Genomic DNA, 26,629 nt, shown 5'->3' on the forward strand with positions numbered 1-26,629 from the left:
GACCCCCGAAGAGTGCAAATTTCTAGCCACTGAAGCCAATGTGTTTGGCTTACCAAGCAACCAGACGACGGTGGCGCACATTGATAGACTTCAGGCGCTCCTGCATGATGATATGCAACAAGCTGGTTCAAAGATCAAATACCACTTTCGCTGTGGTGGCAGTGGCAGAAGCGGTGGAAAGGCACGTTTTCGGGCACGTGTTTGTGAGTCAGCTTTCATGAGCTCATCACGGGAGCAAAGGCTGAGCTGGTGTGCTGAAAAGTCCAGCTCGATGTCGGAAGTGCTGCCCACCCCGGAATGTTTGTCCGTTCCGTACAGGGACAGGGTGCATCACTGTGAGGGCTATTGAGACAATTGAACGCTTCCAGTACGGTTCACCAGGGCTGGGTGGGTAAATTAAAACACAGTCAAACACACACACACAGATGCCCAGTTTCATCAAGACGATCGCAATAAAATCAATTACGGTACGGTCCGGTGGTGTGTGGTAGAGTGCATTCATCATTTGTTTGAGGAGGGAAGTTTGCTGAACAAATCCGGAAGGTTGAAGTGTTGAAGTGGGTTCGCTCACAAAAGGGGCCTGTCGAGCTCAAGCACGGTCCGAACAAATTGAGCATGTGATGGTGCAGTGTCAGCATGGTCCTTAGTGTCCTTAGTGGGGCTCGCTCCGGGGCTCGATCGCAACCGGGGAAAGGGGTTAATAATTGGATTTTAATAATACATTTGTGGAGCATGATGCAATTCCAAAGTGTACTGTTGCCAGGGAGCAAGGATAGGGAGTGAAATCGGGCAAGGATTATTACACCCTTTACGTTCGGAACGGATTGGAGCGTATGCTTTGACAAACCCAACTGGAAATCCTTCCGTGCAATCGTGCGTACGGTGTGAATGGAGCAGTTTTGTTTGATTGTTATTGCGGGACAAAAGAAACACACGCGTGGCGTACGCATGGATGCAGTTATTATACATGATGAGTCGTTACCGTCAAATGGTCGAATAAATGGTAACAGATTTGCCTCTTACTTACTTCCCATGATGTTTGTAATCAGTGCTACTTTCTCAGCCCACCGCTACAGACACTACAAACGGTCTGCAATTCATTTACATTAAGTCGCCCCATGCATGCATGTTTAATAAAGTGTGAGCCTATCGTGCTTCCCAAACGCTGCCCCATTTTCCCACGACCGGTGTGAAAAATGTGAACCCATTAGTGTTAAACCGTGCGCTGGTGGTTGGATTCGTTCCAGTCGCGTTCCTTCACAACGGCGTCCGCCCAAACTTCCCCCCACCCGCTTACCGCAAGTGTTTGCAGGTGGGGCAGGTGGCGGTCGTTGATACAACCAGCAACGCCGGCACGCAATGCTTTGGTGATGATAATTGATGGCGAAAGTTGGAACTAATTAGCGTCATCGTGAGCACACGCTCGCACACTGTTCGCCCACTGTCAATCGTATTTCAGGCGCACGGAAGGCGCCGACAGCACGGGAACACACGGTGGTAAATGGTTTATGTTTGACTAAGCTCCAAATGGTTTCCCAAGCGTGGAGCTGTCCAAGCGCAGCGGGTAAGAGATGGTTCGCTGCCAGAGGATTTAGAAGTTTGTCTTACGCGGGCGGCGAATAGTTGGCGAAGGTTGCGAACGAAAATGTACATAGTTTCGTTTGTTTACTTTCTGGGATGGGGTCTGGCAAACACAACCCGCGCAAACACTCACTCGCGAATGGTGGTGCTGGTTTGTGGTTAATGGTGGCACCGGTACAGAGCGGTACGAGGGCTGTAGTTGAAATGAGTGGAGTAACTGCAACCAAAGCCGCTGATGAATGGGTTTAGCGGGGATGCTTTTAATGAGCCATTAATGGATTAACAAACTCGGGTTTTTGGTCGCTTCATTGAACCGGGAAGCTTATGAATCAGTTTGTTTGCCTTCCAATAGAGTGACGTTCTGCTGATCAATTTTAGTTAAGTAACAGATGCTCCAACAGTGCTCCACTCATACTCACATGTCTGCCGCATGCTTTTGGTTGTGATTTAAGTTCACTCTGGCGTTCAAATAGCAGAAAATGAACTGCGTTTGAAGGAGAAAAATCTATCCCTTTCTCCACGCTATAGATCCCGCCGGATTGCCGGATGATTGCATTCTGGCGTCTCTGGCAAGTACGGCCCCTTGTGCGTTTGACAACCGAATCTGAATTGGAAGTGATTTCCATGCATGCTTGGACCGGGTGCTACGTTCTGCATCGAACAGTCTTTTGTGCCCGAGACAGTATGCAAATGCAGGCACTCGCCAGCGTTCCTGCTAGAGCACGGCCGGAACGTTCCGAGCACAAAAGTTGACACTGTTTTGTGAGTGTGCTGAAGGGAGCTTTCTTCGAGCGTGAAGTTGCATCGAACAGGACTTGGCTGTCGAGAGAAGATAGCACAATGCTGCCACAACGTTTCGCAGCTGCTACGGTGGGAAGATTATGTTATTTCGAAGTCACACGATGGCCGAACGACGGCCGTGGACGGGGGAGGGTAGGGTGTAGGGAAATGTTTGCTTAAAGTTTCCGTTGCATCTTTTCATCGCTCCCTGCCCCCCCCCCCCCCCCGGCATGGTGACATAGAAATCGTACCAAAGCGACACGGGTGTGATTTTCAAGTGATTAACATCCATTATTCATAATTCACCCGATTTTGGAAGTTTCCCACTTCATCCAACGGTAGCATTGGAGGTGAAATTTTCCGCACCACGCCCGGGAGCAAGTTTTGTGTCAATTTCATGCTAACGGCTTAACGTTACGCTACCGTACCTGCGACTTGAGTGTTTTAAGAGTGCATGGGGGACGGATTTGGCGGAAAAGTTTTCCCGTTTTTAGCGGACGCTCGGTTGGACGGAAGCGAAGCTCGAATCGATCATCATTTCACTCGTCAACGCGTCGCCGTTACCGTATCTAGGAGAGTTTTGCGGATTTTCCGAAATCAGTGTCACTACGGTAGCTAGGGCGAGGGCGGTGCGAATGGGTGGAACAAAAAGTTTGTCCACCCATCGTCACCCACTTGTCACCGACCGTGAAGAATTAGCTGACGCGTGTGCCAGGCCGTCGTCGACTAATCATGGAACCGATCGAGCACTGCCATCCATCATCCAGGTTTACTTGGCACCACGAAGCTAAGGCGGTTAGCGTCTTTCGAGCGACTTTCGTTCGCGTGTAAAAGATTGAATAAAAACTTTGTGGTCGTATTATTGAAGGGCAAGTATGAAGCGTTCCCTTTGATCGAAAGTTCCGGTGAAATAGCGTTGAATTAAACTGAGGCGTGATACCAACACAACACCGAAATATGACTCATAGTTAACTTTGTAAACATTGGGTACCGCAAAACCGCAAAAGCAAACTTCAACCGTCAATTAGCACAAATTAAAGGAAAACAAACTCCGGCTCGGCAAAATCAAAACCAGCGTGGAAAGTTTAATTTGTGTTGGTGGCATTTCTGCTCCCTGGCAGTCGGCGATTTTCAGATCTGATCTCCGAAGCGACAAGTCGCTTAATTTGGGTGTGTATCAATCCCGGGTGATCGTGATTGCGACGGCTAGGCGACCGTGATTGTCGCTTCGTTCATTGATTGGTTTCGTTCACATTGATTGTGATTCTTAAATTTGCTTGTCAACTGTTGAAAGCGTAGGAAAAACAAATGAATAAATTAACCACAGCTGATTGGAGTGCGGTTGTCTGATTCCGAATTTATGATTTCGTGATAAGGAAATGAAGCGAAGCGCTTGAGCGTTGGTTGTTGGTATTGTTGAAGCTACGCGATGTAACGCCATCGTGAAACGAAACAATGTGCTGTACGCTAAAGGCTCAAATGGAATTTTCACGATACACTATTTATTTTATAATTTATAATATGAATAGTATTTTGATTAAATGATTGAATTGGTATATGAATATAAAACATTATATAATATATAGAATATAAAATCAGACCGTTGAATAGTTTGATGCATCATTAAGACTAATCATAGAGAACCCGTATAGAATTATAACCGTAAAGAAGCTTTGTATTATTGGTTTAACAACTTTTCAAGTACTCTATTAATTGCACAACGTACGTTTTCATGCAACCAAGAGTGCAAATACGATACTAGCTTTGGAAACTATGATAATGAATGAATTATTTAAAAAGTTTCAATTGCAAAATCCGTCACGAAATGATTCAAAATTAAATGACTTTTTTTATAGTTCATAGGAAAGTTCTGTTATAATTGAATGTTTAACCAATACTAAGCATATTGGAATGCCTTATCATCTCATCTTATCAGCTTTAAGTTTGTTCGCTAATTGATTCCTGCCTGTTTGGCTCATTTATTTGTAGCAATGCGTGTGCATCACACTATTTATGATTATCGCGTTGGGTGTAGCTGACGCTTTAACAGCTATTTTATTTTGTTTAGCATTAGCAAAAAAACCTTATTGCTCTCTCTCTTTCTCCCACACACACACATATTACGCAACCGTTTAAGCACAAATCGTTTCGCTATCAAGTCTGCGGTTTGGTTTGCTAAAATGTTTAAACATCCGCACCGCAGCAAGCGTCCCGGTACGGAACGAGAAACAATCTCCCCCCAGGCCGTGGCCCCAGGGAACGATGGGGTATCATACCACCACCACCACCAGTACCACCGTTTGGGCATGTTCCGTGCTTGCAGGCCACATTTTTAATGGCAATTAAAAATGTATGCAAATCAAGAATTTAATCGTCCATTTAACCGTTGCCCGTTACCATCACCGTTCGATGTTTGCTCATCGAAATGCTGTTCGCTCGCATCGCGCACTTCCGGCCATCCCTTCCGCTGCGAAGTGCGGCGGGTTCTGATAGCATGCCCCTGCTTCTACCTCTCCTGCTCGATGCCTTTTCAAATGTAAATTAAGTTGTTCGAGCAAGTCGTTAAAGGCCGTTTTCCTTTGGCCGCCGGGGGAGTTGAACTTCGGTTGTGTCGGTTTTTCTGTCATTACGTGTACGTCGTGTGGCTTCGTGAGTGTGTGTGTGTGTTATTGGTGTGCTGTGGGTAAGCTTCTGGGCGGTACATAGACGACTCGTCAACACGAGTCGGGCCTCACAACGAAAGCTGCCACGGGTGCAGCCACGATGGCGATGGCAAGCGAAAGGCGTTTGCGTGCTTAATGGGTACGACTAGCACGGTTGAAGGGGAATGGCGTTCTTTTCCATACTTCTATCGAGTGCTCCATTTTCCGGTCCCGATACCCGGATCTCGTAAACATTGAGCACCACCATCACCAGCCGAAAGCCGACGCGAAAGGAATTCATCGATTATCGGTTTCGCTTTTCCACACTATTTTTCCAATGGTTTGCCGGAGGAAGCTCACACTCGTTCTTTGTACCATCCCCGATTTTTGCCCGATTCCACCCATAAAACGATCGATCGGAAAGGAAGGAAAAACGATTGCCGCAGACACAGTGTGCAAGAAAGTAGGAAAGAGAGAACAATAAAGAGCGTAGAAGATAAATGAAGAAAAAAAAAAGAATGGAATGTGGTATAGGATGGGAACAGGGTTCCGCTTAGGTTATGGGCGCATTTTTTTTCTTCTTCCACTTCTGCTCATGAGGACAGAGAACTTCGATGGAACGGCTTCCGGTGAAGGTTTTATTTTATTTCATTTTAATCTACCCAACCCCATCACGCGACAGCCGACGTCGAAAAAGGCGCAATCGCAAGCGATGCTCCGTGTTCGATGGCGCCTTGCCGTGCGCCGTACCAGGGAGCGTTGGGATGGGAAGTCGACCTCGATCCGAAACCATCCAGCGAACCGAAGCAAAACAAGTGATTAATTAGAAATGACAGGAAGTGAAAAGTGGAAATCGTCCTCGTAATGACAGATATTAAGGCCCTCTTGCCATTCCGTGCTATCGGCACGGGGCGCCTTATCCTTACCGCACTACTCTCTGGCAGTGGCAGTTTTGGTTCTCCAGCTCGAGGGTGTGTCTGTGTGGCGGCCTGTTTGCTTGTTAGCCTGCACATTCCAGCGCCCATCTCGGGGTTCGGGGGTGCTATTTTAATGCTGCCAACGCCGGGACAAAACGCACGCGAGTGAAATTCATTTAATTGAAGCTTATCATTTGCATTAGCCCGGCTGCCTACTGGCTGGCACTGGCGTTTCGAGAAACGTGTTCAGCTTGCATTCGCCTCGTGTACGCTTCAAAGGACTGACACTGTGTTGTGAGAGCGAGGAAAGAATGATGGACAGGAGAACTTTTACACTAGTGAACACGGTACAGTTGACTGGAACGGAATTTCACTCGATCGAACGCAAATACCAACTGACACCAATTGAAATAAGACACTACGCCCGGGTGGAGAATGGAGCTCACCGAAAGGAAGGTTCGTGGCCGACCGGGGCCGAGAGGGGAGGAGAGGTGGTGGTAGAGAAAATGGCACCTTTTTTGCTGATGATGGTCAGGTTCCACTTTTGAAGGACGGCCCGCGAAGCAGCCGGGAATGTTCGTGTTAATGATGAAGCACGTTGATTAAATTTTCAATTTTCGCCAGTCCACGGCATGGACTGCTGGGCTGTTTGTTTTTGTCGGAATGAACCAACCCCTATCGATTGCGGGGCCACTTTACCGCTGCAACAGGAAGTCACACCGGGAGGCTGCCTCAGAGCTGACACCAAATGGCACAATGATTAAACGGACCGAACTCGTCGAATTCGATTGGGAGGAAATCAAAATTGCAATAAACTTAGGCTCGATCCGAACTGAACGCCATCTGAAGTTGGACGCCTTCTGCTTCGCCCAACTACTCAGTGTGACTTCCATGCACTAACAGAGCCCAACCGGGATGGTGGAAACCAATCAACGTATACTTTTTTAATCAATTCTGATGTTGCGCGCAATTTCATCGACCCACAAAAAAGCACTCCACCAGTTGCTGAAAAGTGTAAGATGTGCAAAAAAAGAGTCTGCAATTGGTAGAAAGAGTTTCAGTAGCGTTTCACTCAAAAGATGTAAAGAAATAGCATCCACACAAAAAAGAGCAACCCTTGATTGCCTTCAAAGTTGGGAATGCAGTATTGGGGAAGTAAATTTATAGATTTTCCTCTCTAGCACCGCACAAAAGCGCATCGATGCATCAACGATCAAAAGTTTAAAGATCGCTTTGCTCAAGTGCTCAAACGAGTGGATGAAAACGCAAACCGGAATGAATTTTTAACGAGATCCGTTTTTCGCTACATTCGCTAATCACTTTCCATTGCTGTGTGGCTGCACACACACACACACACACACAATGACGAACATTCATAAGGACAGTGTCAAGATTTTTCCACTCCACCGTGAAGTTGATAAGAAGCGACGGGGACGGGCGAAAATTTTCATCCAACACAACCGCCCTCACACTCCACGATCCACCTCCCCCTCCAAAAAAAAAAAAAAACTACCATTTTCTATTTTCCAATCAACATTATCGTCTCCCATTCGTTTCGCTTCGTATCGCACCGCACCGAAGCTTTGCCCTTTCCGGGGCACGGCACGAACTTGAGCTGCCCCGGCGCCGGGAAGAACCTTAGCGGTGAATGTGTCTCAACGCCGGTACGGTACCGCAAAGTGAAATGGCAAAGTGACAGGAAATCAAATCATTTCAGAAAGCGCTGGTGTGCCACACTAACACAACAACAGTACCAACAAAAAAGAGACACCAAATTGGGCCAAACGCTAGTCCGAACAATGGTTGAAGCAAATTTATAATGGAACCGTAAGACTGGCTTTCTCTCTGGTTCGCTCGTTCGCTATCCTCGGTGATGGGAGTGTTCGATACGATAGGAAATGAATGTCTTGTTTGCATTTCCCTTTTGTCAACTGTAACAAAAGATGGAAGGAGGAGGAGAAGGAGGAGGAGAAAGATGAGTTGTATGCTTATGGTGGGGCCGCAAGTGAAAAGAAACAGTCAGCTCAATTTACTAAAAATAAAGCTTCCAACAAGTCAGGCAAGACTGTGCACCCCAAGTATTGCTATCTAGCGGGAAAGAATGACCCTTTGTGTAATGCTTGCTGTAAGTATATGTTTGTAGAATGTTTTGCAGGACCAGCAGAAACCAAATCAAACAGCAAAAACTATGAACTCACCCCCCACATCGTTCCTTCCCCAAGGCCAAGGACGTTCTTAGGTTCGTTCATTGCACAACGCGTGGCGCCGGCGGTACAGGCAACCACTGTATCCTCGAACGGATGTGCAAAGTATTTGTCAATTGAAACATTCCTCCAGGAATCGTTCTGGAATATTTAACCACCCCAACGCTTCCCACCCAATACGTCTGTCAAGTGGCAGCGCATTGCGTTCTGGCTCATCGCACTCAAAGCGCTCGCGCGCAGCTACTGCGCCCTAGCAGCGGTTCCGCTTGCTCTGTTCCGACCTTTGCACAAGCAAACGGGCGACCCTGCTGGTTCGCGTTTGCAAGTCACTACTACCGGTCAGCTACTACCGGACAGGCAGCCACCTAGCCGCGCTGCGATGTGTTATTTGCACGAGCGCACACCCGTGCATCCCGTCCGGCTTCAACTATTTGACATTTCAGCCCGCCAGCGTGTGCGCAACTGGCAGGCGTAAAACATTCCACCCGGGACACAGCTTTTTTTTTGTCTAGCCAAAATGTCCAGCCAGAATGCAAGCAAGCGAGCGGCCGGGGGATGAGATCTCAGGTTGGGAATGGTCAGGTTGGGAATGGCGGGACGATGAAGGAATAGAAACATCATCATTGCCCGAAACACTCACACATGCAGACACACACACTCTCAATTGGACAGTTTTCAGTCAATATTTCCCCATTGGTATTAGTACGGGTGGAAGTGGTGGGCTGGTAGGATACAGTCCAAGTCCCTTGTGAACGATTGGCCCACTTTTGGGGTCTCCGATGGGGGCTGGCACCGTCCTTCAGTTCGGTGCTACTGTTTGCTGAACGTGTTTTGAAAGTTTGAACAGAAAAAGGAACATATGTGCGTTTCTGTGTGTGTGTGTGTGGGAAGGTACGTGTGCTGGTTTATGTATGCATGTTTGCTTAGAAAGTTTCAGTTTTTCCCCCTGGCGCAGGAACGGGCAGGAATGTTGGGAGGGCAAGCCACTCGGCTCAATTGCGCTGGACATTCGACGGCAACAACAGACAGCGACAAGATAATGGAAGGCGAAACGGCAAAACGGCACCGCTCTACAGTGGTCATCACCACAGGGCCACCGTTTTCTTCTGGCCACACGTGATTGTTTGTTAGCGAGTTGCGGGTGTGCCGGGAAGGGTGAGGCACAGCAGTCACTGTGCCATTACTTACCATTAGCCGATGGGTTTGACAGGCTACTGCTCGGAGCTTTTTGTTGCTAAGTGAAATTCTCCGAACGGGAAAATCGAACCGGCGGGACCGGGTTGGGTAAAGCTTCGTCACGGTACCAAGACCACGCCAGCCAGTCAGGACGTATTTAGGGTAATTTTTGGTCAAAGCAACCGGCAACTTGGTTGTACCTAGCTAATGCAGGCACAAAAAACCAATGCTATGCTCTATAAAAAGCTTCTTTTTGCTTGACACTTTGTACATGTCAGTTGGAGTGAAAACGGTCTCAATTAATGCACAGATTTTCATAAAAGATAATTGATTTTCAAAGCAGATGCAGCTTATTCAAAGCAAAAATTCCAAGAAAGTAAATAAAATTGAACAGTTATTTGGGATATTGTTCAAGCTGATACATTTGACCTAATTCTGTGGTAAAGCATTGAACTAGCATTATTTTATTAAAAATCTACTCTAATTTTTGTATCTTATATGCAATATATATAGCTTTTTTATAATATTTCGTAACCTACTCTTGATTATACTTAATAGTACCAGTTGTCTTTTGGTATGCCAAAAATGCTCTATTTATTCCAGTGAATGTTCAATGATTTTCACCTACATTCCACTGCTTATTTTTCGCAAACGGCTCCACACGGGATGACCGCTGTGTGCGACACAATACATTGCCGTTACTGAGCACCAGCCTGCCCGTCCGTTTGCCCCTGTTCCGGGTGCTGTTTGGGCGAACACGGGAATCGATATTCCCGTTACGGTTGTTTAGCTTGCTCCATGCTCGCGTATCAAACAGTCCGTCCTACTTCCCTCTCCGGTACGGTACAATGCATTTTTGATGCCATTCCGCAAACTGATTGCATCGGAGCATATGGCGGAAATCGAAAAACCTCCCCCCTCCCACACACACACACACAGAGGCGCGAATTTCATCCATTTCATCCATTGGTATGTGACATTTATGAGCCGCCTCCCCTTTTGTCAATTCCGTCCTGCCAAATGGGGCTGAGGTTAATCCGCAGCACTGTGGCGCAAGGAACGGGGCGGGTTGCTCATTAAAATAAGGGCCACAGGGGGGAAAGGGTAAAACAGAGGAAATGTCGTGAGTGAGCGGAAAAGATTGCTTTCACCGGAAATCCTTGCTGGAACCGAAATGCGAACAACCCTTCGAACGGCGGCAGCATTCTGCTGGGGTGGGACGATCACGGCAGCAACACTTGGCTTGTCCCCCCCTCTCCCCCCACCTTAATTCCCGATTGCGTGATTTTCGACAATCAATCGTTGGGAAAAAAGTGGTTCGGGTGTCTGGGTGAGGACCAGCGGGGGCCGTCACCTCGCATCGAACCAGGGTTGACGGTTTGCAGCACATAATTAATGATGCGCACGATTGGACTGATTTGTGGTTGGTTGATTTGCCACGTTTTCCTGGCAACTTCCTCTGTGCCTTCCTCACTTCGGCGCTGTCTCAATTGGCTGTCAGTGCGCCCTTTTTCCATCCCCAGCGGTGGAGCCGAAGCCAATTCAGGAGGGAGGGTTAAGAGAAGTTAAGAGGACCTGAAACAGGCCGACGGAGCCGAGGAAAGCGATCACCATTCCACTCCAATTCGTCACCGGGAAAACGGGATCTCGATGAAAGTGTTGATGGATGAGAGCGAATCGTTTGTGCTTTGCGCTGAAGGGTTTCCCCCCGCACCCATGCTCGCATTCCGCCTGGGTATCGGGGTGGAATTTATGCTTCACGAGGCAATTTCTTCACCTGCACGGAACGATCGATAGTGAACGAAACGTTGGTGGTGCCGAAAGGGCTCGGTGTGTTAATTAATTGTGCCCCAATAAGTTGGGAAAGCATGGCGTGACAATTATGCAGCAAACAAACACACACAGGTATACCGCTGTTTATCGGGAATCGGTTTCTATCTGGGCCACGCGGGAACCAAACAACATGAGCGCAAAAAAAAAAAGCAAAACAGAACTCCATCTTACCTGAACAAGCTTGCGGTGGCAGTGGAAAGATGAGCGTGGTGGAGCTTTTTCGCCGTGCCACAGCGCAACCTAATGACTGTGGCTTAAAGCTTCGTAGCTGCTGCATAAAGTCCGAACACTCCATCAGGGCAACGTCTGCGAAGTGCAGATCGCAGAGGATTTGATTCTGAAACACACACACACACACATACAATGAAGGCAGATCAGTAAGGAGAAAAAGGCAATTTTGGTGTAGTTTTAAGGAGGCAAGGAATCACGCTGCCCAGTAACCTACCTTGAACCGTCTTGCACGCTTCTGATTGGGGCCAGTTAGGTTGAGACCACATGAGTTGCACCTTAAACATTCCTCGTGATAGTGATTGTTCTCATACAGCGGCGAAGGCTCTGTAAAGATGGAAGAAGAATGTTCAGTGGTGTTAGCGGTTGGTGAAGTGATTTCATTGAGCTTCAATTTTCATTCGTATTTCAAGAGCAAGGAAACTGTACTGTAAAACGTTTAAAACGAATAGGTACAAAAATGATTCATTAAATACATTTTCAATATAATAAAAATCATTTTAAGCTACAAAATCTGTGATCTCGATCGATCAAACTAAATCAGAATAAATGTTAACGAATAGTTTCTTGAGGAGAAACTAAATGACATAGCGATAAATTATGCATCGATGAAGAAGCATTTATTCTCTTAATGTAAAGAGCTGCAAGCACTGCAAGCTGATTATGCGTAGTGTCCGACTATTTCCCTTTACTTTGCCGTCCTTTTAAGTTGAAGATTTCCATTTTACAGCAATACTTATAGCAAATCAATGACAAAAAAAGAAACGAAACACGCTGCATTCAACTCTGGGAGAAGTAAAACTAAAAAAAAAATATATTTGAGCTTAAAACACAGAATGGCAAGAAATACACAGATTAGTTCATTAGTTCATATTTGTGAGAGCTTCATCATTTTTATGAATCACAAAAAGCAATTCATCAACAAACAACATCTGGAGAATTTCATCAAAGAACTTCATCACAACATGGTTACTAAGCTACCGAACCAGTGTGAACGGAGAGTGTTTTTTCCATCAATAGCTTAGTTGCTCATACCAAGGGTAGAAAAAACCACTGGGAGAAAATTATCATTTTTCCCTGCTGGACACTCCAACGTGCCTGGTGATAGCTGACAGCAGGGGTTGAGAAAATTGTTTGATTGAATGTAGCTAGATTCTTCCACGTTCATTGGGAATCGATCGTGCAGATGGAGCTCAACGACGCACCACAGCGTAGTAAATTGATGCAGTCAATTGGAAGTAAATTGTGCACTGTAGCTAGATGAGGTAACGAATGGTAAAATAGGGTAAATAGAGTAAAGGAAACGTGGACGTGCTCCGCCTCTTTACGCTTCTTAGCAGACGCTACGCGTCCAATCGTACCGTGCCGTTATGGATGGATGGTAAGAAAAATGGACAATTTGTCGGTATTTTACTTCCATACTTCAGCTGAAGGGACAACAGCATGAAACGTAGACAATTGTGATGAAGTAAAATCAGTCATTCAATGCATCACTGAGCAATAAACACAAGCAATGAACACTTAATTCGATTAAAGGACATGTTTAGCGTATGAGCTGCATTGTTCCGTCCATTTATTCCATTGTAAGACTTATCAAATGCATGTGAGAAAGTAAATAAATACGTTAATTGTGATTAAATAATCAATTTTGACGCTTCCGTCTGCAAGGAAACTTTGCACCCTAATCGATGCTCCGAAGAATATAAATTAAATTATTATTATTATTAATAGATTCGTGCTTTCACGCACCGTGTTAGCTTGGTTAAAGTTTTCTCCATTTTCTTTAGGCAGTAGTACAGAGCAAGCAATTATCTCCTTACGAACCAATTAATAATGACCCCCGTTTGCCCGCTCGTATCAGGCCAGATAGCAGCATAATTCATCAGCACAAAAAGGCATGTACGACTCATAACTGTACTGGATCAAATCCAGATGCGTAGCATCGACACATAAAAGCCAGAAAGAAAACTCTGCTTTCCCCGCGCTCCGTGCAGTGTGTGTGATGGAAGGTTGTGCATAAAGTGTACGGACGGCTGTGTACGGATGCGATGCTAGTTAATGGTGCTTGGGAGATGAGCTCGACAGCTGCTAAAGCACCAAAGTTTATTATTTATGTATCGAATTATGGGTAACGCCCAGGGGCCACCCTAATATATCGTACACTCTTGCCATCCTTCCCATCCCTGGTTGGGGGTTTCCTCCCCGGCCATACCCGGAGAGGGGGTTTCCCAGGGAAATCTATTACTCTCTGCACCGAGCCACCGAGGGCAAGAGTGCTTGAGCGAACTGGTGAAAATGATTAGCAGCGTGAACCCGCCCGGGGCGGAATCGTGTGCAGCGTGGGGAAGATCTAGGAACAGATACACCATTTGTTATGCTGCTCCCCGTCGCTGTTCTTCCTGCTGCTGTGGTTTCAAGCGGACCTCCGTACCTGCCGATCGATGGCAGCAATGTTGCCGATTTGCACCGGGAAGGAGTTGGAAAATGTTTTTTTGCATCCACCTTTCTGCTCAAGGGATAATCTTGCACCGCAGCGAAGGAAAGTTGTTGTTTGCCACAACTTTTGCCATACGGGAACACGGTTCGTTAGGATGGGTTTGCTCCCACTTCAATGAACCATAAAAAATCCATCTTCACGCGTTAATGGAAGAAGTGGACCGGGAAAAGAAAATGAGTCAATGTATCTTGTTCCTGTTTTTTCGTCGCTCCTCTCTTCGGGGTGCTCGGACAAAAAGTGATGGAGTTTGGTTTGTTACTTATTTTATCTGTTTGGCTACTTTCGTCCTGCAAAGAAAGACTTTGTACGGTCGATGGGTAAAAAAGTGACGGATCTATACGGCGTTAGTGAACACCTGAGCAGAAGCTGTTAGCTGTGTACCTTCTCCAAAATGAAGCTTAATATTTAAAAGCAACACTGCCGGTCAGTTAGTAAATCATGGCACACAGTAAGGAACAGCAAAGAAACCATTACCATCCAGTTCCAGGCATTGACCGTACATTCCCCAGCGGGCTTTGTGCACTGCGTTATTCATCGCAATCGCAGGCAGAAGCTTTGGCCGCGTGCCGTATAAATAAAAGTGAAGCCAATATTTTCCGATCGATTTTTGCCAAGCAGTGACTGAACCAAACTAATCTCGAATTTAATATAATAATTTCATTTCATATCCCTGCTGTGGATGCCCGTCCAAAGTTTCCCTCCCCAAGCACAGCATGCGCAAACATCATAACTTTCCTTTTCCCGCGTACGTACGCACGGAAAAGCGTACGCTGCATCCCTTGGCCGCAGGTAGAAAATTGCGTGAAAGCGGTGATACGGTCATCAAATATTGATGTGACAGATTGGCCGCACCGAGGACGCAAGCTGATGGTCCAGATGGTCTGCAGGTGAGTTTGGTCCGGTTTGGTCGACCGATCGTAAAGGTTGCGTCCATCGGTTTACTTCGCTTTCATCCGCGCTCGACGGGGATTGGAGTGGATCGATTAACGGGGCCCGGGGAAAAGGTGAGCATTGATTTTGTGTTGCTTTTCCGTTGCCTTTTTTTCTTGTTTGCTCGTTCCGGGGACGTTTGCTTTTCTTTGTTTCACTCGCCCGTGTGACGACGAGAAGGTAACGGCCAAACGATTCTCAGATTTTATCATACCAACTGTGTATACCGGACCCATGTGTTTGGTGGAAGCAGTTAGAATATGGATAAAATGCATTATATTCTAAATGACAAGGGTACGGTATAGCTGGATGGTAAATTTGATTGCTGTTTGCCTAAGATGATTATGGTTCGGGAAGTACTGAAACTGATTTCGGCTAATAATTTCTGCTAAAACATTTGCGACAAATCAGTGCTCCATCTTGCGGATTGTTCAACACAATCTACCTTCAAGCCTACAAAGAAATTACGTTTTACGACACCAAAACTTCCACATTCCATCATTGGAAGGAGGCGTTAATATACGACCAATAAAACAAATGACCATAAACTTTCCCGCTGGCTCACCATTACAAACGATTAAACTTTCGCCGCATTCGATGATGGCCGTTCGATTTTCGTTTTTGCCATCTTAACAAAAAAAGGCGAAAAAGGTAAGTCCGATGCCTCACAACTTCAGCCTATTGACAGTTAGGATGATAATAAATGACAAAACTTTGAACCTTTCAGGCTTCATAGCGGGAGCGTGATGTGTTTCCAAACGGTCAAGTGACCGCTATCTTATCCACCAGTGCCTTCCGGCCCTCTTGAGAAGCACTCGAAGCTGCTCGAGATGGTGTTACATTTTTTCCCCCCCCTCCCCCGTTTCGGCTTATCTTACCGCATCCCATTCCATTTTGTTGGTGTCACAATTTTTGTGATTTTATCATCGATCGAGCTTATTCGCCGGCGATGTGTAGCGGTAATCAGCCCGTCAAAGTGTTGGAATTATTTCCTACCGTTTCTCACGCTGCCCTGCCCCAAAGAAGTGAAATGATGAAAAAGTTAATGGCATCGAGTGGAAGTGAAACGGAATAGAGAAAAAATCTTCCAAGGTAATAGCTTCCGAAGGTGTCAAACGATACTACCGACACTGTGGTCAACCTGTCAAAGTTTACGGCTCCTGGTATTGGAGAGCCAATCGTACGATTGGATATCTTTTCCTCACTGCCAATCCTAACCCACGTGGACCACCAACATGAAGATGATGGAATTCTGGAAAAAGAATACGTGTTTGTGTATGTGTGTCGTTTCGATGCATCTTGCCTTTGTTGGTTTGAAGAGAGCACCAGAAGAGCACCAGCATGGGATGGTAAGAAAGGGGGACAAAAGTTGAACAGTCTTTTCCGTTCAAAGGTAGGGGGTGAAAATGTTCGTTTCTTTTTGCACCTGTCCGATCGACTTTGGCACTGAGTGAAAAGAGTGTAAAATAATACCTTCCATCACAAGCGCCAGTAGCATTCGGTGTGCGGTTTCTGCCGGTATGTTGGCAGGTGGATTTTTAGTTATTTTTTTTTTAAAGATAAGAGCAGTCTTTGCGATGCCTGGCAACATCTTCATCTTCAGCAGTTGTTTTCTTAACGATGCTTCAGTTGCTAGCGTCAAGCAGTAAGCTTTTGTACATTGACAGCTTGATAGAGCACGAAATGGAGCCCCCAAAAAAACAATAATTAAAACAAACGCACCCAACAGTGCGTTAAATAAATCAAGCAAAAGGCTTGCTACCGAACACGCCTCCCAAATCTGTAAGGGGAAATTGTGCATAAAGCAACCACCACCGTACGACCCGGCGTGATTGTTTACTCGACGCCACTACCAATAATCACTTCATCAAGCACGCAGAAGGTCATAAACCGACCGGCGTCACCTTGCGGATGCGGTATGCAAAGCGGGTGCCAGGTGCTGTTCTAATTGCGAGTGCCACCGCAACTGGAGATGATTAGCATAATACCGACCCGGCAGCACTGAGCCGAATGGGTAGCTAGCAGAAGCTAGAGCTAGCTCTCAGGGTGAGTGGCAATAAAGTACGTTGTTATGATGTAAGCCGATAGTGGGTTTTCCGACCTGCCGGAAGGTGCGAGTGTAATAATAAAAGAAAGCGAGCACTCAGCCCGTTTTGGCGGGGGGCTTTGGCCCGCTATTTATTATGGTTATGCGCGGGAGAAAAATGTGCCACTGGGGAGTAGGGTCACAATGTGACCCCGGTGTAGCATGAACGCTTTCCTTGCTTGATTGCACGCCCTTTGTGCCGTTCCGAGTGGGAGGGTTGAATGAATAAAAATAAATCTTTCCGATGAAATCATTAACCTACCATCGGGTGGTTTGGCTGTGTGTGTGTGCAAAGGAGGGAAAATATAAAGCAAAAACGTTAGAGCGAGAGAGCGAAAGATAGTGCAAGAGTATGTAATTAAGCTTTAGTTAAGCTTGAGCTTGAAGCAAAGGGGCAAAGTGCTTCATACACCGCCGAGAGACAACTGCAATAAAATTGAATTAATTCAACACCACCTGACCGTGCAGACCTGTGACATTATTCATTGTGCTTTGGACCGTTGCGCGAGTCGAGAATACTAAGCACCGAACCAAAAAGCTGGAAGAGAGATGCGGTCAGCGACTGATGGCTTGAATTGCAAAAGAAAACGCACGGCGAAAGAGAAACACGCCTGTGCTGTTGCTCTAATCCTTGGCGCCACTTGACACTTGGCCACCGTTCAATGGGAAGTGTGCTTCTCCCCCTTTTGTGTCTGGTGACACTTTTAAGCTCGCCAGAAATGATGACAAAACGCGAAAGATTTGTCAAGAGAACTGAAGCGAATGCCCATTCTACTTTCTGTACCCCTTTCCCTAACGTTTCTGTCCACGTTTTGAAGATGATACAATTATTCGCACTCCTTCCCCAGCTGCGGTGGGATAAGAACGGGAGAAAGACAAGAAAGGACCCGTCAAAGCACTGAAAATTATCGCAAAACTTGCGAAAGCGCATCACGCGAAAGAAAGGAGCGGTGTGAAGTGATGTACATGGGGGGAAAGAGAGTTTCACACAGCGTAACAACAGCGATTGCGTTGCATAATTTGTAATTTGAAAAGTGACGACGAACCCGCCGCAACCCCCAGTCGAATGGGTCGAGTGGAAATTGATGAAGTGAATCGAGCTGGTGCAACTTGTGAAGTGAACCTCGTGATGAAGTATTTTTACCCTCCGTAATAACTTCCATCCACACTCCGTTCGGCCCGTTGCCGCTCGCTTCCAACTGCACAATTACGTTCATGAGCTGCGTTTTCCAGTTCATTCTTCGTCAACTAGGTTATCATCATTATATTTGCCGAAACCGGGCTGCTTTCTCGCTCGTACCTTGCTTAGCTATCCAGCGAGCTTTGCTGGCTTTTGTGTAGGATAGCGCAGGCGGGGTGTGATACTGTCGTCAGGCTGCTTCATCACCGTGGTTCGCGGTGGTAAATGTGGTGCGCCCTCGCAACGTAAGACGCTGCATTTATTGCCCCTTTGCTGTCGTTGCTGCCTCAGTCAAGCGTTGAGTGATGGAATGAATGCACGTCTCTCTTTTGAAATCCCTTGCATATTTCAGGCTTCTGCCATTCTGGAGCTCTTTTCCGCGATGGACGGGCGGCTTTTTTTTTTGTTCTTCCACTGCGCCAACTTGAAAAGGCAGCGTTGTTTTTGGTGAAGATGAATCGCCGTTTCGTTTCGCTTTCATTGCTTTTCTCTTACAATCAATCTTCTTTTTCCCTGATGGAAGATACACGCCCGTGTAAGGCAACCCGTCAATTTGCGATCGCGTAAGGTTTCTTCCTGCTTTGGCAAGAGAAAGCATTACTTTGGACGTGTTTGTAGGTGGTTTTTTTTGGTACTTTCGGTATTGCGAGGCGAATTTTGTTCCAGGAACACTTTTAAGCAATCGGAGCCCGCATTGACGTTTTGGAACCGAAAGAAACGGTTGCTCTAGTATGGTTTGACTGCAGGTAGAACGCTTCAACATCAAACAGAACGTTTCATCTTTTAGAGATTAATCTTATAGAAAATAATTAATTCATGTTAGAGGTTTGAGTTCAGAGGGATTTAGCTATGATGGACATGTTCAGTTGTATAATAAACCTTTTAAACTACAAGATTCTATCAATTGTTGCCGCATTGCTTAGGTTCAAATTTATAGCGAAAATACAATTAGAACAGTCGCATCTCATGATTCATTTCATTCATTCATGATTCCTACAAACATCCCCTAAGATAGCATTTTCCGATGGATTTAACAGCAGAATAAAGTAGCATTACACAGTAAGACATCTTTAATTCGTTTCCGACACTGTCTGCCTTCTGCAGGATTAAAGTGCTCCGGGGAAAAAGCTTCTATTATTCCGTGCTTCCCTATACCCAAAAAAAAGCTTAATACGCTTGAACGAAACAACGATCCGAATAGTTGTCGTTCGTAAGAAAAGTTGTGCTCCGTTCCGTGTTTCGTGTCCCATGACAAAAGGATTACACTTCTCCGGAGCCGATAAATTACGTTCCATATGTCAGTCGCACAGCCGAGACACTTACCAGAGCCTTTCGTGAGCGTTTCGTGTGCAGGAGAAAGGGGAGGGAACGCGAACAAATGTGGCTTGTCGGACAGATAATGCTGGACATGGCCAAATGTGAGGAGAAAAGAATTTACGACACATAAACACAAACACATACACAGCGAAGGCATCAGGCAAAGGCATTAATCCTCCATCTGGAAAAACGTCTCTTTAAATCGGCGACCATGCAACAAGTGCGCCGTGTGAGCGTCTTGAGCCGAAGGGACTCTTTCTTTATACATATGTTTTGCTCTCTTCTCCATCCCCAAGTGTAAGCCGTTTTATATGTCCCGTACGGGGTAGGACAGCAAGGTTCACTTTCACGCAATCGGAACGAAATAATAAAATGAAACTCGGCACATCACACCATATCCTGGCCGGTGCTGCTCGATGTCAAATTGTAGCACAAACATCAAGGAAGCAATATAATCCCGGAATGAAGAATGTTTCGGGCTAAAGGATGGAACGAAAAAAAGAAAGAAAGGAAATGTAGAGCGATCGCCTGAGGCCAAATGTTCGAGACCAAAGCGGATGTACATGCGGGGTGAAACTCGAATTGAACTCGAACTCGTGCCCGGTGTACGGGGGATCAGTTTCGATCGGTATTTCTGTTTGTCGAACAACAGCAACGATGCCTGCTGGGGGACGGTTGCCAGTTGCAACGAGTTTGAAATTCAATTTTACATTTTTTGATTGCATTACTGTGATCCGTCGATGGGAAAGGACACACTGCACACGGTTGCCTTCATCGTTTGGAAAATGTGGTTGTGTGTGTGTCAGGAAGAGTGAATGTTTGTGTGAGGAATGAAAGATGAAAGAGCAGTAGCAATTGCTGTAGGGCGTCCCAGTCGACAACGTTTCGTGTTGGGATTTTGAGTTAGTCGTTTGACCCGTTTGTTGTACGGCTGCGGGCAGGGATAGAGATATCGTGGAATTTCAATGGTAGAACATATCTTCTTTAATGGAGTATTTTTTGCAGGCTATTTTTACCCGTTCTCACTGCTTCTGAGAAGTGTCTACTATATTTTGTGACGAAAAAAAAGGATGCCGTACATTCCCGTGCTCTTGGCGTAACTTTATCCCGTACGCAGCCAGCAGCCGTGCACAAGCCACCAGGCGGCTCCATTGGCTGCGTTCGGCAGTCGGAGACCAGTTTTGTCGGATAGCACGACGCGGATTGGCGTGAAGCGTGTTACACCGCGATACACCGAGTAAGGTGACGGCTTCGTTATCTTTTCTTTTTCCCTTGTACACTCAACAACGCGCAGCCGAACGCGTTGAGGGATGCTTTATGCGGGATGCGGGTCTTCTTTATGATTCGTAACGAATTCGTTGCTTCGTTCTGTTTGCCTGTGTTACGGCAACGGATCGGTGAAGGACTCGCAAACGTGCCCGTCCGCTCGGTCGCTGGTTCAATAAAGCGTCGCGGCGATATTGCTCGCCTTCCACCATCGACGGGTGACGGTTGTTTTTTTATGGCTCGAACAGGTTGTGGCACAGGTCGGCGTAACGTTATAGTGCGCCGTTTGCCAAAGTGTTCCACGGCGATTCGGGGCTGAATGGGTGGGAATGGCAAGACGATTTGCTTAACACGAAGGTTTACGAGCATGGGTGGACTAAGAGTTACAGCAAGGGAAAAAGTCTTAAAGCTGGATGTTCCTTCCTTTTCAGCTTCTTGCAGGCAACCACCGTGGCATTCTTCGACGTGAGCATGATTTGCCTTTCGCATGGGATTGCGAATCATTTTAGTACCATTTGCAGCAGCGAGCTTACCCGCCATATCCCGAACATGTGTCGTGAATGTGTGTGTGTGTGTGTTTGATGTGTGCCCTGGGCCGGACAAAATATGCTAATAGACTCGAAGCGTGTTTGATGGCGGAAGGACAGTTGGGAGAAATTGCCTTCGGGGCGGAGATTATTGCTCGCTGTAACTTTGCTCACCTTAGGAGGAAATGAAACAAAACCTTCTGCATCGATCGATGCTTTTGGAAGGGTTGGAATCGTCCTTGGAATATCCCAAAAAAAAAAAGGCACGGCAACCCCATCGACCACACATCGACACCGAACGCCATTACCCACGATTCTGTTCGCTCGTTTATGAAAAGGGTAAAAGGGCATTCCAGCAATCAACCGTAGCTGATTCAAATAGAAACTGGGTTTGATGCAGGATTAGTATGGGTGTCGCTTTTCCGGGTTTCTTAAATTAACGATTGGAGACCTAAAACGAGCACCATCCAGATGGAGTTTATTTCCGGTCGTAAAGAAAAAAATACAACAAATCCGTTCCGGGTTCGGTATGACTTTATTTTTACTGCTGCCGATATGTGAAAAGTGTGAAAAAGGGCCCACGCACACAAATCAATTATCGATTTCCGGGTCGACTTAGTCAAGTATCGATCGCTTGCTGCGGACACTACACAGGGATATCTATAAACAAAGTGTTGGAACAATTTCCTAAGCCCAAAGCGCTCGCTGAATGGATGTTTGTTGTATTTGGTTGTTTTGATGTCGATGGTTTCGAGCCAACCCACCAGGGGGTGAGATGAGGTTCAGAGCTCCGACGCTAAATTGGAACTTCGTACTTGGGTGATGCAGTTTAGTGATATCATAAATTTAACCCAATTTACGCAAAAACACTTCCTCTTTTACCCGCTCACGTGGATGTCCGTGCGTTCATAAACTATTTATTGAGCTCGTATGCACGTGTACACTGGGGATTTTGCCTGGGAAGGGGTTTAAACCGTACCCGTACAGTTGCAATTGCACCCCTGTGTGGCCTTGGAGAGAGTCGGCAGTGCTGTATTTGTTGTATTGTAGAGCTCAAATCGCAACGGAGTTCATACGGATAAAGTTCCCGTTTCGCTGTAGTTTTGTTTAGTGCAGTTGAAAAGCTCCCAAAAGCTCTCGAGACCATTGAATCCCCATTGGATCTTGTGGTAGGTGAATTATAGATTTAATTTGTAACCTCCCTTGCAATTGTAAGCTGTGTAGCAACAAAATGATGCGCCGGGAATCAAACCTTTTGCTTTCCCTATAACAGAATCATTCATTACTAAGGTGGAACAATCGCACCAAACCCCTCGGCCTAAGGCATAGCGGTAGTGCAAATATTAATGGAAAAATACAACGGCACTACCAGATCGTTAATTATAACACCCCGGCAGTGAATGGTTGCATTAATTCGAGCCTCCTGTCTCGAGCCCGAATCTCCAATCCGTCCTCCATTCCGTTTGATTAACCAAACCCTTGAAGCGTGAGTGCTTGTCTGGGCACGAAGCAAGGCGTTTGATGTTCGCGGCGCAAATTAGCATCATTAATCTTATCGACGTGCGTCGGTATGAACGAATGAACCGAGTTGGTGTAGCGTGATTTTCGGTTCCACTGATCCCGGTACAAGTGAACGCGTTGGAATTGATATCATTCATCAAAACAGCACGGCACGCGCACACACACACACACACACATAAACATGGAGTGTGAGATAAGAACGTAAAGTATGTTGACGCGATCAAAGAAAACCCATAGCGCGACAGTTTTCCTTTTCCAACAGCGAGGGTTGAAAGAATGGAACCAAAAGAGTAACAACAAAATGGCACCACCCAAACATGCTCGATTTCGATTTACTTGGTGGAGCGTTAGCTCGGAAGAATTTCGATCGGCTGGTGTAACGTAACCCATGAGCCTACCAGATGGGTACCAGATGGAGTTTGATCAAACCGCTCGCGGTGAGAAGTGGGAGAGAAAAATAAAACAAACGTACTCTCACACATAGTAGAAGCAAAGCAGAAAGCACAAACGCAAGCTTCATCATCATACCAGAGTTACAACAAAAGGGCACACTGACGTGGAAAGAAGCAAGCTTCCGGGCAAATGCACCATCAAAACAAATTGTTACCTGTGGTGAAAGCACCCTGCAAGGTACGGCGGCAAGACACACAAGCAGGTACACTGCCATACCAAAATATTGAAGAGAGCGTTTGTGCAAAGTAAAAGCTTTTACTGTTGTACAGTGTTTGTCTTCGCAGCATGAAGCTCCCTAGTGCCACGTCGATGATGATGATTCGTTTTCAAAGTGTTTCAACCGGCGTTGCCCGGGAAACCGGCGATAGCAAACACCCCAGCCGCCTTGGGACACAGGCAGTAGGCGCATATATTGGCGGCGGTCTGTACCAGTGTACACTCCTCTTACGTCGAGCAGTCGGGCAGCGCACTTTCGATGAGCCGTCTCATCAAATGGAAGATCACCTTGAGATGAAGTGTCGCACTGTGAGGGGGGGGGAAGGAGTGGTCTATTGTTTGCGCACACCGATAAGCATTCTATCCGAGAGACATAAATCTTGTCCGCTTCCCCGATGTGCGGCTTCATTCTTCTTCAAGTCCTCGAGGTACGTTTATGTGCGTGCGTGAAAGTTTCTCTTCCTCTTTCTCTCGCTCTCTTGCGTCCAGCTGTTACTACTGCGTGTACATCATGAGTGTGCGCCTTCCCTCGCGGTCTGTGCCCTTTGCATGAGGCCCGTTTGAATGAAATATCTTTTACCGGTAGAACCGTTCACCTTTCTTCTTTTTTTTAGGTCCACCTTCCTTCCTTTCACAACACAATGCCATCTCGAACTGGTGGAAACCCGACACGATCGGTAAGGTTTCTTCTGTTTATAGTTAAAGTGCGGAGGAGTGCCACCGGTGGCTACGTACAGATCGATGTCAATCCAACAATACGCATCGGTATGAATACTCGAAGCGAAAGTTGAGCGCAACGCGTAGCGGCAAGCGTTACGAGAGGGAACGGTACTTGAAATGGGGAGTTGATGCTTCCCATGCCAGCCAAGCGTATGGGCGGGTGATGGGTTGGATGGTTGGAAAAGTGGGGTAGATATCGTTGCTTGTCGTAACGCAGCAGCGGTAGGCGCTAGTAGCGTTTGTGCGATGGTTGCTGTGTGGTACGATTATAATGGCAGACTCATCTGGTGCTCAGCATCGCGCACAATCGCACCATGGCAATCGTCACCAACATGTGGGACATTAATCTTGTCGGGCTGATCGCGTCACGTGCGATAGTTGTAAATTTGCGTCGTGAGTTTGGTTTTTTGCAGGAGGGGGCGATTGAGCGTGGCTCGTACCGGAGCGGAGTTTGTTGGTTGTTCCGAAAATAGTACGTTGTTTAATTTTGCACATCACACACAGAGCGGTTATACAATTATATCGTTACATTAAACCTTTCCTTTTCAAAGCTTATAGCAGGCGACTTTCTGAGTGTTCCCTTCGTATGGCAAATTGTTTATTTTATAAATCATAGAACAAAAAATCATCTTCAATTCAGAAAAGCATATTATATTACTAATTTATGCTCTCAACATTATTTACAATGAACGAATGCACCCTGCCCTTCATTTGAAAGACCAGAATATAGAGTTAAAAGTTGTATCGTTTTCATACAAATCGGCAAAAACTTAACCTATTTTAAATATATAATAAATTAAGTGATATCGAAAACACAAATGATAATGGGGTCCTTTCCGTTTTAAGTTCGTAGGCTGAAATTTCAGCCTGTCAGCTGGTTTGCATTGTATAGCAGTTTTCGAGCAGCTATCAAAGTGGGTATAATATACAGGTGGGCTTATCCCAAGGTGTATGAATTTTGAAGGCTGATTTTTATCGCTTCTGTTTCTGGATGGAGATTTTAAGAGTGTTTTGTGTATTTGTCAAGCCTCAAGAAAGCTTGCTTGAACAAAAGTTTTCACCCATCCTGTCAAAAAGTGATATTTAAATTTGGTTATAAAAAAACATGCTATGAGACCACCTGGACTACATACACTTTGATTCTGGAATCCATCACCAGATCTCTCTAATGCACTTTTGGATAAATGTAAACATCACCTTATTTTGCCATTTTTTCGAGCAGGTACTCGAATCTAATTCTAGCTTTGAGGCTAGAATAATCTAGACTGAAAATTACAGGCTAGTTTTATGTGTGGTTTTGTATGGAGTGTCTAAATGATTTCAGCCTCCAACTGTCAATCCCCTTACAAAAAGCTGACTAGAATCGTGAAGGGCCCCAATATTAGAATTTTTTTTTGCAATATAAATGTAGCTTAAAACATTTGAATCTTGACATTTTAAGTAAATCGTATTGAATTTACCGTAAACATTTTTCCAACTCAGTTTCAGGTGCAATTCTGTGCCTTTCGGAGAAATCGAGCTTACTTACTTTCATCGCAAGAAAAAAAAATGCAAATTTTACAATAAAGATCAAACATCAGAATGGGGAGCTAGCCGAAGCAAGAAACCCCAACCAACAGAATAGCCCCAAAGTAAAGTTTAAATCGAAGCTTTAAATTAAACCAATTTGCATAAAGTTTTGCAGCATAAAGGGGGCGAATTATTCCGAGAACGGATACCGGAGGCGTGGGGGGAGGAAGAGGGGGAGGTTAAGCTCCTCCGACATTTCCCACTGATTGTTGGCGCCGTCGGTGCGAATCGTAGGCAAACTTAAATTAAAACCTTCGATTTCTTACAGCCAGCAAAGCGTATGGGGTAGAGCAGGTAATACCCAGAAAACGATTGGTACTCCAATTCCAAGTAGAAGGAACAAAAAAAAAAGGTAAATATAAGGCTCCCGGCAGTTCGATATGTTGGTCGATATTAGACCGCACAAAATTGCAGGCTTCGGATTGGTTCATTCAACAGAAACAGACGAACGTGCCAGGGGCAGATGTGTGTGTGTGTGTGTGTGAGTGTGTGTAATCTTCGACTTTTCCCAAGCCATAACAGCAACTCAAATTAGCTTTTCCAACTTCTAGCTGCGAGAGGAGGGAAAGATTTGAAGAATATAAAATAATCTGCTCGGATGTTCGATCCAGATATACAGCATGGGCAGCAAACGCAAGGTGCGCAAGTGATAACCATTCGTACTAATTTGGACCGGATTTGATAGGAGGGAGAGGGCGGCAGAGCTATTTCGAGTATTTTAAAAGATAAATGGTTAAGCGAAGCACTTCTTCGTTATTTTTTGCCCCGATGGTAACCCACTTAATAGATGAGATGAAAGAGGAAAAGATGCTTTTACAGTAAGTGCATCTTCCATCAGAGGAAAGGTAAACCTTACGAAACACAATTCCGCTCGGCATAATCCGATAGTTTAAAAGCTTGCACATAAAAACGGTTATTAAAAGAAACACGGACACATATCAAATAGCAAAACCTACAATCAAACCTTCAACAGTGTTCATCCTTTT

General features: G+C 45.8%; 1 protein-coding gene across 12 annotated transcripts in view; it reads right to left on the reverse strand.

Moving 5' to 3' along the window:
* Positions 1–26,629, reverse strand: part of LOC120948153 (uncharacterized) — a 162,949-nt gene that overhangs the window by 45,460 nt on the left and 90,860 nt on the right. For all 12 annotated transcript variants that reach the window (XM_049606085.1, XM_040364181.2, XM_040364178.2 and 9 more), the window contains 2 exons: positions 11,579–11,688; positions 11,305–11,470 (listed from right to left, as the gene is read on the reverse strand). In XM_049606085.1, the coding sequence (XP_049462042.1) occupies positions 11,305–11,470; positions 11,579–11,688 (276 nt within the window). The remainder of the gene's footprint in view (positions 1–11,304; positions 11,471–11,578; positions 11,689–26,629) is intronic.

The sequence above is a fragment of the Anopheles coluzzii genome, chromosome 2, assembly GCF_943734685.1.
Source record: "Anopheles coluzzii chromosome 2, AcolN3, whole genome shotgun sequence".
Classification (NCBI taxonomy): Eukaryota; Metazoa; Arthropoda; class Insecta; order Diptera; family Culicidae; genus Anopheles; species Anopheles coluzzii.